General features: G+C 43.0%; 2 protein-coding genes across 2 annotated transcripts in view; both read left to right on the top strand.

The window, feature by feature from the left end:
- LOC308308471 (protein NLRC3-like) overlaps nucleotides 1-15,592 on the top strand; it is a gene marked incomplete at both ends in the record, with an annotated part of 41,303 nt that extends 25,711 nt beyond the window's left edge. Inside the window, 3 exons of the mRNA XM_080753886.1 lie at nucleotides 3,689-3,769; nucleotides 9,941-10,114; nucleotides 15,581-15,592. Coding sequence (XP_080610012.1) covers nucleotides 3,689-3,769; nucleotides 9,941-10,114; nucleotides 15,581-15,592 — 267 coding nt within the window. The remainder of the gene's footprint in view (nucleotides 1-3,688; nucleotides 3,770-9,940; nucleotides 10,115-15,580) is intronic.
- The window catches only part of LOC308308962 (protein NLRC3-like), a gene marked incomplete at its 3' end in the record, with an annotated part of 204,154 nt that overhangs the window by 131,855 nt on the left and 55,891 nt on the right, over nucleotides 1-16,408 (top strand). The gene's annotated exons all lie outside the window — the stretch shown is intronic.

Raw genomic sequence — 16,408 nt, 5'->3', positions numbered from 1 at the left:
CTGGTTCCCCAGCCCACCAGTACCAGCAGTCTGTTGTCTGTTTCATTTAGTCAATAAGGATGATATCATGGTAAACCACACTGACTAGAAACAAATAATAAAAATAATAAGAGGCGCTAAAATATTGATATATTATGTGTAAACTCGCTCCCAAAGTTGATTCTTTATTAATTATAACATTAAAATCAACAACGTTTCGACGCCCTTCGGCGTCTTCATCAGGTCTAAAGTGAATGACACAATAGGCTAGCCAGTTATATGGAACCGGAGGAAGTTCATCAGTACACGTGTAGCAGCTGGGTAGACACACCCATCTAGTCTAATAACACTGCCCTTTTAAAAATCAGAGGATCTGGGCTAGTGACAATATTTATAAACAGTCTACCAGTGTAGCCTGGTTAAAGCTATAAAATAGCCAAACAATGTAAACAATATCAGTATACGCCTAAAGAAAAGACCAAAACAAAATATATAAACATACACAAAATGTAATCAGATGAGTAAAGGCAATATTAAAAGACGGTAACATCAGAAAAACAACACATATGTACACACAAATAGAAAAAATATATAAATAAATATATACAGAGGAAGGAAAACATGTCACAAAAAAGGCTTGATGTCAAATTCTTCACTGAGTCCACAGGGGGCTATAGTGTTAAGTGTATATGTCACGGTTTGTTAGAGAAACAGGACGGTCGAGAAACGGAGCACTCGTGGTGCCGCACGGGGTGGAGCAAGCGGTCGCCACAACAACGTCCTGTCGTCCTCCAGGCGGAGCGGCTCGATTGTCCACGACATTGCAAGCGGCGCGAAGGCCAGCGGACCTTGGTCCTGCTCTTCGCCCCCGAGCGCCGCAGGCGCGAGTGGCCGCGAAGAGGGGGCCAGGGCCGCGCGGCCGGCGGAGCGCCGCGCGAGTTACGAAGCCGTGGTGAATGCAATCGTTATATTTATGCCCAGGCCGTAAGGCCTGGGCAAGCCCACGATAAACGCTCATAGTAAGCTAATGGCTAAGCTAATGGCTAAACACCGCCCAGCTAGGCTAGTAAATAAAGAAAGAGAGTCGCAAACGAGTGACATCAGCGCCTGCACTAGTGAATGGCTGTCTATGGGCTGTCGTCGCCATCTGGTGGTGATTAGTGTGTGGTGAACGACAAAACAAGCGCTCTTACTCTTACCGTCCTGAGTTACCCAAACATACTGTAACATATATATATAGTAGGCTTCCCTTTGAAGGAGGAGGCGATTGTGGTCACCACCCCGGGGAGGTTTTTCACTTTACTTTTTTTTTTTACAACTATTACTATAACTACCCTGTCTGTCTGTCTGTCTGTCTGTCTGTCTGTCTGTCTGTCTGTCTGTCTGTCTGTCTGTCTGTCTGTCTGTCTGTCTGTCCTTTCTCTGGCCAAATTCCAAACCGTTGACTTGCTGACTCACTGACTTAGCCAAAGTCAGCGTGCGCGTTAACGTTGGGGCACAAGGGCTTGAGGGTTGTTCCAATGTAAAATCGGTAAGTCCGTGAGGGTGCGGGAACGCCCCTTTTTGTTGACTTTCCTTAAGTCCGTACATTTGCAGCCTTTGGCAAAGGAATTACCCACAGTTCATAGCGTTACTAGGGGAATCAGCTGGATCCTCCAAATGTCAATCATTTAAATGTGGAGATGAGTCACGAATCGCGGTTAGAACGTCAACAAGCAGTAGTGCTTTCTTTCTCACTGTTCTCAAAGGGAGACAGGATGGAAGATAGCCTATATACCGTATTGGCCCGAATATAGGAGGATATTTTATTCTAATAAACATATCCTCAAAATAGGGAGTGGTCCTATAATTGGGCATTAGACTTTTCACCGGGGAGAAACGTTATGTATCTTTCAGGACCTTTCCCTGCTCTCTCACAGCCCCCGCGAGCTCCTGCAGTCATGTAGTGTACCGTAATTACCGTACACTACATGATTGATGTGCAGCGAACTTTGGACCTCGGCTCATTTCACCTCCCGTTTGGCAAAGTCGGATGGCTTTGGCATTGGACTTACCGGGCCGCGTGCGTGTGCGTTGTTCTCGCGAACATCGGCGTGGATGACGGGCGCACATGTGATCTTTAGCGTGGAAGTTTAATCCCAACAGCAACTGAAGCTATGCAAGCTAACGCTGGCTGCATCTGAATGATGAAACGGGCCGCAAAGCTTGATGGGAAATGTAGTATTTGTTATTGTGCTTTTCACAGTCTGAATTGTGAATGTTGTTTTTGAATAGAAGTTGACTTTGATGGTTAATGCAATACAATACAGCAGAATGTTATCTCTGTATAAGCTTTTCTATAATAATTTTACAATAATAACGTTTTTCTTTATAAATAACTTAATATAATAATATATGATATTTTGTCTTCAACATATTTTTTCCCAAAATGATAATTGAAAAATAGGGGTCGTCTTATAATCAGAGTCGTACTAAATTCGGGCTAATACGGTATTTAGTTAAAAATAAGGGGGCACATGATAAGACATATGCAAGGTAAATGCAGAATATGGAAATACAATTTAAAACGAATAACATTATAACCCATAAACAGAAATTAAAATGAATAGATTAATGTATCTAGCCTATTATAATAATAATCAACAATCACATACTTTAAAGCAATTACTGTAAATAAGGACAGTAAAGATTTTTAAATGTGATGTAAAGTGTCATGAATGAAACACTCATCTAGCAGTGGTTCTTTCTTAACCTTTTCAGGCAACAACGCCCAAAAGAATTTGAACGGGTCAGGGGGCTGTGTTCCACACGGTTCTATCAGTAAAATAGCAGATCTACATGCTCACAGCGCCTAACGTTGCGAGGTGTTGTGAGCATGTAGATCTGCTATTTCCACAATTTCTGCCTCTGATATTTATTTGGACAATGTTTTTGACACTTTAGATTATAAATGTGCAGATACCCTCTATAAACTTCATGTTGGTTTGTTTACTGTTGAGAAAACAATGTCACACATTGATAATCATCTGGGGACCCCTCAAAATAATTTGCGGACCCCCAGGGGGTCCCAACCCACAGGTTGAGAACCACTGATCTAAAGTGCTGTTCCGTTCCCTTTGGAGCTGTACCCTCTAGCTGAGTCCACAGAAGTTCCTTTGCTCACCACTAGGGGGGTGTACCCTCAAGCCCTTACCATGTTGACGTCACCTAAGTCCGTGAGTTAACAGTCAACAGGGTTTAGGGGGGAGATTGGAATTTGGCCTCTGTCAGTTTTATGCTGGATCATCTGTTGTTAACTTGCAGCTTCCTGTTTCCTGTCAGTTAGCTTCCTGTTGGAAGATGACCATGATTTACTTCACATTATTCCTGCCTGCCTGTTCTTTCCATCTCTTTGGTCCCTCCTCCAAAACTCTGATAATCATTCCAGATATGTGATCTTTAATTACAGACTTGCTGGCTGTAACATCACACAGACAGGATTTGACATCCTGCTCTCAGCTCTCAGATCTAATCTTTCCCATTTGAGAGAATTGGACCTCAGTTTCAACTGCCTGCAGGAATCACAAGTGGAGCAACTCTCTGCTCTACTGAAGAGTGAAGAGTGTAGACTGCAGATCCTGAGGTAAATAAATAGTGTGTTTTCTCTCTGTGTGGATCTCTACTTGAACATCAACAGCACTTTGTTAAATATGGATTTCTCTGCAGGTTGTCGGGCTGTGGGCTCACAGAGGAAGGCTGTTCTTCTCTGGCTTCAGCTCTGACCTTCAACCCCTCCCATCTGAAACAGCTGGACTTGAACTTCAGCCACTTAGGAGGCTCTGGTCTGAAGAAGCTCTCTGCTGCACTGGAGACTCTGAAGTGAGTAGACTTGGACTGTGTCCATGTTGGTTAGTGCAGTGTTTCCTTACAATGTTGAACTGGAGACTCTGAAGTGAGTAGACTAGGGGTGTGTGTGTGTGTGTGTGTGTGTGTGTGTGTGTGTGTGTGTGTGTGTGTGTGTGTGTGTGTGTGTGTGTGTGTGTGTGTGTGTGTGTGTGTGTGTGTGTGTGTGTGGCGCGCGCGCGTGCGTGCGTGTGTGTTAGGGTTTAATACTTTCCCGGATTTAGCTCATTATTCCCCGGAATTTTCGGACCTTATCCCAGGCTCCCTTGATATAATATATATATATATATATATATATATTAAAAAAAAGAAAAACGGTGCAAAACGGTCTCCTATATATCTCGGCCTGGCAAAAAGTAGAAAGATATGATCACCGGTCCGCAGGGCGGGGGCTTGGCTCTGTCATCAGAACTTCAGTTCACTAGAAAGATATGATGATCATTGCCAGTCCGCGGGGCCTCGCTGTCATCAGAACTTCAGTTCAGGACTCGCTGTTGTTGGACCTTTATATCCGATCGGACATTAGGCTACAAAACAAATTCACATCATCCACCACACACGGTCTCTGTGGCTGCGCGATTCACGGGACTGTCAAAAGCAGCAATGGATGTTATTCATTTTCCTGCCACATACAGTCGGCCAATTTCTTTGAAAAGACGTTTTCTGCAAATTCTGCGCCCACTTGTTTAAAAACAAAATATCACGACTTAGAGAAGCGCTTTTTCACTGCAACACAAAAATCATATTCGCTCTGCTAACTTCAAGCAAACAAGCACAAGTGCGCAACCATCCCACTCATCTTGAAAGGTAGGCCTACGCCAATACAATTCATAAATGGTCACAAAGTGCTGTCAGATGTTTTAATTCTGGTTAAAATATATTGTGTGGAAATGCAAACCAACAGAGTAGGCTATTTCATATTTAGAGTTGCCATTTGTGAGTGCAATTGACTGAGTGGAGTGGACACATCCATAATGCATGCGTTATTGGTGTTTACAGTTTATTTCTTGGCAATTTATGTCAAATCTAGTGTTTCATAGTTATAGAAAAATAGCAGATATACAAGCTCACAGGGCGCGACACCACACCGCAGCTTCTCACGAACGGTGTGCGTGCTCTTCATTTAGCTGATTGTTGAAGGCTATTTTTTATTTTTTTATTTTTTAGCTGGAGAGTTTCTCATGTAAAAACGTTAAGAAGATAATTAATGCAACAATAAGAAAGTAAATGTGCCATTATCATCTGTCAGTGTTTTCTCCGCATCACTTTAAGAAGTAAACTTTCCTAGTGAAAACAGCCAATCTACAAGCTCACAACGCGGCACTTTGCGCTACGTTGTGAGATGGTAGATCAGCTATATTCGATGACAGGCTTGCTTGACAGCCCACAGAGACTGGTAAAATCCTTCCACACAGCTGAAACAGATGAGATGCTTGCACGGCTGGTGAGGATAACGTGTCAGGCAGTCTAATTGCCTCTGCGCTGCTAGTAAATTGTATTTTCTAACAAGAAAAAACACAACCTCCAGGACGACGGGTCTCGCCGCCAATTCCCGGGAGGGAAATTACGTGCACTCTGCCCGGGAAGCCCGGATCCCGGGACCCCGATATTAAACCTGTGTGTGTGTGTGTGTGTGTGTGTGTGTGTGTGTGTGTGTGTGTGTGTGTGTGTGTGTGTGTGTGTGTGTGTGTGTGTGTGTGTGTGTGTGTGTGCGTGCGCGTGTGTGTGTGTGTTAGACAGTCAGACATTGATTCATTGTTGTTCTATTTCCTACAGTGTGAATCATGGAGGAGAACACTGGATTAAACCTCAACTCCTTGCAAGATGTGAGTGTCTGTCTGTCTGTCTGTCTGTCTGTCTGTCTGTCTGTCTGTCTGTCTGTCCCTCTGTCTGTCTGTCTGTCTGTCTGTCTGTCTGTCTGTCTGTCTGTCTGTCTGTCTGTCTGTCTGTCAATTGACATTTTATACACAGTTTTATACAGTGTTTTATACTAGAGGATATTATAAAAACCTTCATCAATGTGTTTTAAAGGTGTTTAGTAACACAATCCAAAACATTGAAATTCAACCCCCTCAAGGGCAGTGGTTCTAAACTGGGGTTCGGGACCCCTAGAGAGACCATTTAAAACACCATTTAGGGCCCAAAAGTATTTTATGCTTTAACTATCGAAAGATAGCAGATATACAAGCTCACAGCGTGGCACCGAGTGCCGCGTTGCGTGCTTGTAGAGCTGCTATTTTTTTTAAAGTCGCTAAAATGTGTGCAAATCTTTGAATATATGTATTTTGTAACTCAAGTTTTGCTTCTAAGGAATTTATTAAATGAAATGTGTTACTAGACATCTTTACAATCACATTAGTGAGGAAATGTCTTGAGAAGGAATTTATTAAATGAAATGTGTTACTAGACATCTTTACAATCACATTAGTGAGGAAATGTCTTGAGAAGGAATTTATTAAATGAAATGTGTTACTAAACATCTTTACAATCACATTAGTGAGGAAATGTCTTGAGAAGGAATTTATTAAATGAAATGTGTTACTAAACATCTTTACAATCACATTAGTGAGGAAATGTCTTGAGAAGGAATTTATTAAATGAAATGTGTTACTAGACATCTTTACAAACACATTAGTGAGGAAATGTCTTGAGAAGGAATTTATTCTATGTTTGAACATTTGTCTATCTTGAAAGTGTTACTCCAGGAAATACTTGGGTAAATACTGTACAAATTACAACTACAGCACTTTTTTCCCTTCAATGCATTGCTGTATTGAAATTAAAAACATTTCCCCAAAAATAAATGCATTAAAACAGAACTGCTTAAATATAGTGAAAATAGCCAATCTACAAGCTCACAATGCACCGCAGTGTGAGGTGTTGTGAGCTTGTAGATCTGCTATTTTCACTATCTATCTATAAATGCGACAAATCTCTGTCTGTTTGTTTGTAATCCGCGTATCTCGAGAACCGTTCGTCCCACCGGCTTCAGATTCGGCACGCGCGTTCCCCGCCGCCGCGCGGAGTGCAGTGCCGGGCCTCGACCCGACCCGACTCGCGGTTTTCCGAAACCGGCGCGAAACGTTCGGAATCTCCTTATGCGGAGCTGATTGTTGACATCAGGCTGTTCCGGAGGAAATCGGCGCAAGCGCTGACTCATTGTGACATCACTTCATAAAAGGCTCTGACATCACGTACGCCACATGAGTCAACAAAAAATCTCTGTGAATTTGTATGTATGTATGTGAATCTCGAGAACCGTTCTTCCCACCGGCACGCGCGTTCTCCAGATATGGGCATAAAATGAATCCCCGTCGGCCCGACCCGGCGCACGTTTTTTTCGAACCGGCGCAAAACGTTCGGAATCTCCTTATGCGGAGCTGATTGTTGACATCAGGCTGTTCCGGAGGAAATCTGCACAAGCGCTGACTCATTGTGACATCACTTCATAAAAGGCTCTGACATCACGTACGCCACATGAGTCAACAAAAAATCTCTGTGAATGTGTATGTATGTATGTGAATCTCGAGAACCGTTCTTCCCACCGGCACGCGCGTTCTCCAGATATGGGCATAAAATGAATCCCCGAATGCGGAGCTGATGTCTGACATCAGAGTTTTCCGCAACCGGTACTGTGTGTGCAGAGATCTCCATATATGGGCATAAGGGGACAAAGGCAAACAGATGGTCAAAACGGGTCCTATGACAACAGGTATATTGGGGTTTGCATTAAAGGGTGGGGACAAAGGCTAACAGATGGTCAAAACGGGTCCTATGACAACAGGTATATTGGGGTTTGCATTAAAGGGTGGGGCATTCATGGGGTCCGCTCCAAAAAAGAAAATAAAAGAGACAAAGACAAACATAAGACAAGCGACAAAGCGTGGGACTGGGAGGATGACTTGAATGATGCAGATTTAAGCAGGCTGTGTATTCTGCTTAAAGAAGAAACAAACAAAAAGCGACAGAGATCTCATATATGGGCATAAAATGGACGCAGATAAACAGATATTTCCATATATGGGCATATGGGCATAAAATGGACCCAGAACTATATCTGCAGTGATCTCCATATATGGACATAAAATGGACGCCAACAGACAGACAGCTACAGATATCTCCATATATGGGCATAAATGGACACAGGCAAACAGATGGTCAAAACGGGTCCTATGACAACAGGTATAATGGGGTTTGCATTAAAGGGCGGGGCATTCATTCCCTATTTACATCGTTCCCGAGTTGGCCAGGTCGCCGACTAGACGCTGGGCCGCCCCAGCTTCTAGTATTTGAAATAAGGCTTAAGCGGTTAACCCATTAAGATCTGAGATATGTCCGCCTGCCCAAATATCAGATCTACAAGCTCACAACCACACATGGTTCCTCAAAGAACCTTCTTTGAACCATTAACCATTTAAACCCTGCGTCCCAATGTTGGACATGTCTTAATATGTGAACATTCACCGTAAATAGCAGATCTACAAGCTCTTAACATATCGTGCTGCGACGTCTTGTAATAATAATAATAATAATAATAATACATCAAACTTATATAGCGCTTTTCAAGATACTCAAAGTCGCTTTACAAACAAAATAAAATAAAACAACTTTATTAGGACAAAGATTAAAAGGATAAAATCTAAGATGTACATTAGCAGGCACACAGGGAAGAAAAAAAAAACTGAAAGGCGAGTGGAGAAAAGTTAGGAAGGGAAAGCAAGTCTGAAAAGGTGGGTTTTGAGGGAGGCTTTGAACACAGCAAGGGTGGGGGCTTCTTTTTATGGGGTGGGAGTGGGTTCCAGAGGGTGGGGGCTGCAACGGAGAAAGCCCTGTCACCCCCCCGGTGCGTTTCTTGGCCTTGTGAGTGAACTTCAGAAGGTTCTCATTTACAGACCTGAGGTTGCGGGAGGGAACATGGCGTTGGACAAGGTCTGAGAGATAGCTGGGAGTCTGGTTATTGAGGGCCTTGTAAGTGGTGATCAGTATTTTGAAATCAATCCTGTATTTTATGGGTAGCCAATGGAGATCGTGGAGAACTGGGGTGATGTGGTCTCTTGATCGGGTTTTGGTGAGGAGGCGGGCAGCGGAATTTTGCACATATTGTAGTTTATTGAGTACTTTGGAGGTGGCACCGTAGAGGAGGCTATTGCAGTAGTCGAGTCTGGATGTGATGAAGGCATGGATGAGTGTCTCTGCAGCAGATGTTACGGAGGTGGAAAAAGGCTGTTTTGGTGATGTTATTGACATGGGATTGGTAGGAGAGGGTGGGATCCAGAATGACACCAAGGTTGCGGATTTTATTGGAGGGGGTGATGGTGGATCCGTCAATGTTGAGGGAGAAATTTATGGTGGAACTTGTAGATCGGCTATTTGAGTGTGGAGGGTAGAGCCCTGGGAGACACCGGTCGATGAAGGGTTTAAGTGGTTGATGCTTCTCAAAGTGTGGTCCGGGGACCCCTAGGGGTCCTTAGGGAGTTCCAGTGGGTCCCCAGCAAAATGTTTAATACAGCATCACTCATTTGAACCACTTTATCCATATTTTACACCTTGGCTATTTACAAATTGCAGATCTACAAGCTCACAGCGCATGTGTCTGGGTGTGTGTCAAGGACCCCCATCTGAAAAAAGTTTGTACCAGACACAACATTTTCCCAATATTCTTCATTTGAAAATAGCAGATCTACAAGCTCACAACGTCCCGCAATGTGGCGCGTTTTGACCTTGTAGATCGTCTATTTTCAAATAGTCAATCGTTCAGTAGTAAATGGTTGTTGGGGACCCCCTGGAACCCCCTTGAGAACCACTGTATTCATGATCTATAAATCTGTATAATATTCATGTTTAAATGTGTTAGACACACAGAGCCCCCCCCCATCGCTATGGAAACCAAACTATACACCTTGCCTGTGTGTGTGTGTGTGTGTGTGTGTGTGTGTGTGTGTGTGTGTGTGTGTGTGTGTGTGTGTGTGTGTGTGTGTGTGTGTGTGTGTGTGTGTGTGTGTGTGTGTCACTCAGTGAATATGTATTTAATGTTTACTGTGTTGTTTTCTCATCAGATTCTCATCGTCTCACACTGGACACAAACACAGCACACAGAGACCTCTCTCTCTCTGAGAACAACAGGAAGGCGACTCGGGTGGAACAGCCTCATTCATATCCTGATCATCCTGAAAGGTTTGATTACTGGGATCAGGTTCTGTGTACAGAGGGTCTGACTGGACGCTGTTACTGGGAGGTAGAGAGGAGTGGAGGGGTTAGGATAGCAGTAACTTACAGAGGAATCAGTAGGAAAGGACGGGGTGAGGAATGTTACCTTGGATACAATAAAATGTCATGGAGTCTGTGGTGTTATGATGGTAACCATGGTAACGGATACTCTGTCACACACAATAGTAAGACCACTTACCTTCCTGGTCGTCCCTCTGACTCCAACAGTCGTCCCTCTGACTCCAACAGAGTAGCAGTGTATCTGGATTGTCCTGCTGGGACTCTGTCCTTCTATGAAGTGTCCTCACCGACACTGACACACCTGTACACCGTCCAGAACACATTCACTGAACCTCTCTATGCTGGCTTTGGGTTTAGTTCTGACTCCTCTTTGTCTCTGTGTGAGGACAGACAGACAGACAGACAGACAGACAGGCTGTGAGGACAGACAGACAGACAGGGTGGTGTATCATAATGTAATAATCAGGAACGGGGGGTGGAGGGGGGGGTGTTTTTTCTGAGGGACCCCCATCTGGGGACCCCCAGAGGGACCCCCAGGGGGTCTCCAGATGACAGTGAAGTGACAATGAAAGAACTTTTAAAACAAAGTAATCAACGTATAAACTGGTCAAACATTGGACAAATTGTCAAATAACAAAGAAGCAAATATTGTGAAAATAGCTGATCTACAAGCTCACAACGCCTTGCAACGTAGAACTGAGTCAAACTAAATGTAATGTCTCAACAATTTACACTTTGTTTGAACTGGGGGGTCCCCAGTTCATATATGATTATTTTGGGGGTTGTGACCTATAAAGTGTGAGAACATCTGCTCTAGAGCAGGGGTCTTCAACGTTTTCAGGCCAAGGACCCCTTAGAGAGAGAGAGATGAAGCAGGGACCCCTTAGAGAGAGAGAGAGAGAGAGAGAGAGAGATTGAGAGAGAGAGAGAGAGAGAGAGAGAGAGAGAGAGAGAGAGAGAGAGATGAAGCAGAGACCCCTTAGCAGAGAGAGATGAAGCAGGGACCCCTTAGACTTAGAGAGAGAGAGATGAAGCAGGGACCCCTGAGACTTAGAGAGAGAGAGATGAATCAGGGACCCCTTAGACTTAGAGAGAGAGAGATGAAGCAGGGACCCTTTAGTAGAGAGAGAGATGAAGCAGGGACCCCTTAGCAGAGAGAGAGATGAAGCAGGGACCCCTTAGCAGAGAGAGATGAAGCAGGGACGCCTTAGCAGAGAGAGAGATGAAGCAGGGACCCCTTAATAGAGAGAGATGAAGCAGGGACCCCTTAGCAGAGAGAGATGAAGCAGGGACCCCTTAGCTGAGAGAGAGATGAAGCAGGGACCCCTTAGCAGAGAGAGAGATGAAGCAGGGACCCCCTCTACATATTGTATAAATGTGTGATGGGACCCCTTAGCAGAGAGAGATGAAGCAGGGACCCCTTAGCAGAGAGAGAGATGAAGCAGGGACCCCTTAGCAGAGAGAGATGAAACAGGGACCCCTTTGCAGAGAGAGAGATGAAGCAGGGACCCCTTAGCAGAGAGAGAGATGAAGCAGGGACCCCTTAGCAGAGAGAGAGATGAAGCAGGGACCCCTTAGCAGAGAGAGAGATGAAGCAGGGACCCCTTAGCAGAGAGAGATGAAGCAGGGACCCCTTAGCAGAGAGAGAGATGAAGCAGGGACCCCTTAGCAGAGAGAGAGATGAAGCGGGGACCCCTTAGCAGAGAGAGATGAAGCGGGGACCCCTTAGCAGAGAGAGAGATGAAGCGGGGACCCCTTAGTAGAGAGAGAGATGAAGCAGGGACCCCTTAGCAGAGAGAGATGAAGCAGGGACCCGTTAGCAGAGAGAGATGAAGCAGGGACCCCTTAGCTGAGAGAGAGATGAAGCAGGAACCCCTTAGCAGAGAGAGAGATGAAGCAGGGACCCCTTAGCAGAGAGAGATGAAGCAGGGACCCCTTAGCAGAGAGAGAGAGAGATGAAGCAGGGACCCCTTAGCAGAGAGAGAGATGAAGAAGGGACCCCTTAGATGAGAGAGATGAAGCAGGGACCCCTTAGCAGAGAGAGAGATGAAGCAGGGACCCCTTAGCTGAGAGAGAGATGAAGCAGGGACCTCTTAGCAGAGAGAGAGATGAAGCAGGGACCCCTTAGCAGAGAGAGAGATGAAGCAGGGACCCCTTAGCAGAGAGAGAGATGAAGAAGGGACCCCTTAACTGAGAGAGATGAAGCAGGGACCCCTTAGCAGAGAGAGAGATGAAGCAGGGACCCCTTAGCTGAGAGAGAGATGAAGCAGGGACCTCTTAGCAGAGAGAGAGATGAAGCAGGGACCCCTTAGCAGAGAGAGAGATGAAGCAGGGACCCCTTAGCAGAGAGAGATGATGCAGGGACCCCTTAGCACAGAGAGATGAAGCAGGGACCCCTTAGCAGAGAGAGATGAAGTAGGGACCCCTTAGCAGAGAGAGATGAAGCAGGGATCCCTTAGCAGAGAGAGAGATGAAGCAGGGACCCCTTAGCAGAGAGAGAGATGAAGCAGGGACACCTTAGCAGAGAGAGATGAAGCAGGGACCCCTTAGCAGAGAGAGATGAAGCAGGGACCCCTTAGCAGAGAGAGATGAAGCAGGGACCCCTTAGCAGAGAGAGAGATGAAGCAGGGACCCCTTAGCAGAGAGAGAGATGAAGCAGTGACCCCTTAGCAGAGAGAGATGAAGCAGGGACCCCTTAGCAGAGACAGATGAAGCAGGGACCCCCTCTACATATTGTATAAATGTGTGATGGAGATTCTCATGGATTTCATAGATAGATTCATAGACTTGTTTGACTCTTAACCAATTAAAATCTTAAATCGTCGATACTTAGTAAACTTGACCTTTCACTCTGTACTTGGTCTGCTCTTTTTTACCTCTACACCAAACCTTTTTGCCTACCTTTTGGGCAGGGTGCCTCGCAGCGCGAGGCGTTGAGAGCTTGTAGATCTGCTATTTTTGTCTACAGTTCTCCTCAGAATAAGGATGCGAGGGTTCAAGTTGTTCATTTAAAATAATTATCCTATCACATAAGGATTTGGTGGACCCCCTGTAGTAACTCTGAGGACCCCCTAGGGGTCCCGGACCCCCTGTTGAAGACCCCTGCTCTAGAACATTTAAACATGAATTCTGTAAAGTTTTATTGATAATGAAAACAAAAATACAATTACTCTAATGAAGGGTTTTGAAAATCATGTATTTTTGTTTTGTTATGTTTTTGTTTGTTTTTTTTACCTATAAGATGGTTTTATAAAATGTAAAACATTTATATTTACTCATATTTCCAATAAAATGAAACCATTGCTATTCTATTTACATTGTGCCAAAGTTACATTAAACCCTGATACAATGTTTTGATAAAAACAACAATAAAATATTATAAAATAAAAACATTTTGAATGTAACTTTTTGAAGTGAGGGTTATTCTGTACGCACACGCGCGCACATACACACACGCACACGCAGTAATCATTAGAGTGTGTTCAGTAACAGTGTTAAACAGCTCTATATTGTGACAGTAATCATCGCTATAGTGTTTGTTCAGCAACAGTGTTAATAGCTCTATATTGTGACAGTAATCGCTATAGAGTGTTTGTTCAGTAACAGTGTTAAATAGCTCTATATTGTGACAGTAATCATCGCTATAGACTCTATAGCGATGATTACTGTCACAATATAGAGCTATTTAACACTGTTACTGAACAAACACTCTATAGTATAGAGTGTTTGTTCAGTAACAGTGTTAAATAGCTCTATATTGTTCAGTAATCATTGCTATAGAGTGTTTGTTCAGTAACAGTGCTAAACAGCTCTATATTGTGACAGTAATCATTGCTATAGAGTGTTTGTTCAGTAACAGTGCTAAACAGCTCTACTGTATATTGTGACAGTAATCATTGCTATAGTGTATTTGTTCAGTAACAGTGTTAAACAGCTCTATATTGTGACAGTAATCATTGCTATAGTGTTTGTTCAGTAACAGTGTTAAATAGCTCTATATTGTGACAGTAATCATCTCTATAGAGTGTTTGTTCAGTAACTGTTAAATAGCTCTATAAATGGGGCTACATTGACCCCTAGGGGTACTCGGAGGTACTACAGAGGGAATGTGAAAGAAAATATGAAATGCAGTTGTATTTAATTATGAAACTTTAAGAAACTTTGTGAGAACCTAAGTTTTCAAGAACCTGACTACCACAACTGTTACAGAGTAGAAAGTAATACCTTTTTGCATATAAAAATATATTTGCATAAATATTTTAATAACTTTAGGGTACTTTGATTCAGAAAGCACATGCAGAAAGGGAGAACCGAAGTCAGAAACGTTTGAGATGCACTGATAGACCAAACACCCTATATCAGGGGTCTTCAACGTTTTCAGGCCAAGGACCCCTTAGTTGAGAGAGAGATGAAGCAGGGACCCCTTAGTTGAGAGAAAGTTGAAGCAGGGACCCCTTAGTTGATAGAGAGTTGAAGCAGGGACCGCTTAGTTGAGAGAGAGATGAAGCAGGGACCCTTTAGTTTGAGAGAGAGATGAAGCAGGGACCCCTTAGTTGAGAGAGATATGAAGCAGGGACCCCTTAGTTTAAAGAGAGATGAAGCAGGGACCCCTTAGTTGAGAGAGAGTTGAAGCAGGGACCCCTTAGTTGAGAGAGAGATGAAGCAGGGACCCCTTAGTTGAGAGAAAGAGAGATGAAGCAGGGACCCCCACAACCTGTTCATAGATTCCATATAGTTTCATTGTTTGACAGCACAATCATCAGTGTATTTTGGATTCATGTCAATTTGTGTTTTCAGATATTTAACCACTTGAACCGTCAATACTCAATAAACTTGACCTTTCACTCTGTACTTAGTCTGCTCTTTTCCCCCTTATACGCCAAACCTCTTTGCCAAAAATAGCCGATCTACAAGCTCACAACGCCTCGCAGCGCGAGGCGTTGTGAGCTTTTAGATCTGCTATTTTTGGCTAAAGTTCTCATAGGAGAGATAACAGGCAAACTTTGATCAAAGTAACAATTCTTCTACATTCTCTTAATTTTTAGACTTCTTGTAAATTAATTAATGCAAATGTTTAACAATAGTTTAACTCTTGAGAGGATAAAATGAAACCAAATGGTTGGTTACCAACTCTCCATCATTTAGCTGGGGACCACCTGGAACCCCCTCAAGGTCCACAGGTGGTCCCCGGACCACTGGTTGAGAACCACTGCTCTAATGATTACTGTCAGAAATAGAGAGTACACATGGAACGAAATCTGGTTCCATTGTTTGTTTGATTGATTGACTGAGGTATTTATTGGAAGTATTGCATAGTAAAAGGTACAGTTTCATGACAGTTCACTGATACAAGGTCTGTGAGTGGTTTTTCAGGGCGGTTTTAAAGGATGCTTGAGATTTGCACTCCTTTAAGGCCTTCGGTAAGGCGTTCCACATTTTGGTGGTATAGCAGGAGAACAAATTTGATCCTTGTGTACACTCTGAATTACAGACCTGGCTGTAAGGGTCCATTTGGTTCCATTTGTACACTCAGAGTTACAGACCTGTAAGGGTCCATTTGGTTCCATTTGTACACTCTCAGAGTTACAGAGCTGTAAGGGTCCATTTGGTTCCATTTGTACTCTCTCAGAGTTACAGAGCTGTAAGGGTCCATTTGGTTCCATGTGTACACTCTCAGAGTTACAGAACTGTAAGGGTCCATTTGGTTCCATTTGTACACTCTCAGAGTTACAGACCTGCAAGGGTCCATTTGGTTCCATTTGTACTCTCTTGGTGAGCTTGTAGATCTACTATTTTGAGAGAATAAATAAATACCAATCTATAGATGAGGTCCCAGTAAATATAAATGAATACAAATAATAGTCAATTATTTAACAATAATAATAAACAAATCTATAGCTGAAGTCCCAGCTTATATAATAATACTACTATTAATGATTTAATAATAATAAATAAATACTACTAATAATGATTTAATAATAATAAATAAATACAGATGAGGTCCCAGCAGATATAAATAAATACTAATAATAATGATTTAATAATAATAAATAAATACTACTAATAATGATTTAATAATAATAAATAAATACTACTAATAATGATTTAATAATAATAAATAAATACAGATCAGGTCCCAGCAGATATAAATAAATACTACTAATAATGATTTCATAATAATAAATAAATACAAATCTATAGATGAAGTCCCAGCTTATATAAATAAATACTACTAATAATGATTTAATAATAATAAATAAATACAGATGAGATCCCAGCAGATATAAATAAATACTACTAATAATGATTTAATAATAAT

The sequence above is a fragment of the Nannobrachium achirus genome (genome assembly GCF_963921795.1).
Source record: "Nannobrachium achirus genome assembly, chromosome: 23".
NCBI classification, from domain to species: domain Eukaryota; kingdom Metazoa; phylum Chordata; class Actinopteri; order Myctophiformes; family Myctophidae; genus Nannobrachium; species Nannobrachium achirus.
This window is presented reverse-complemented; position numbering and strand designations above follow the sequence as displayed.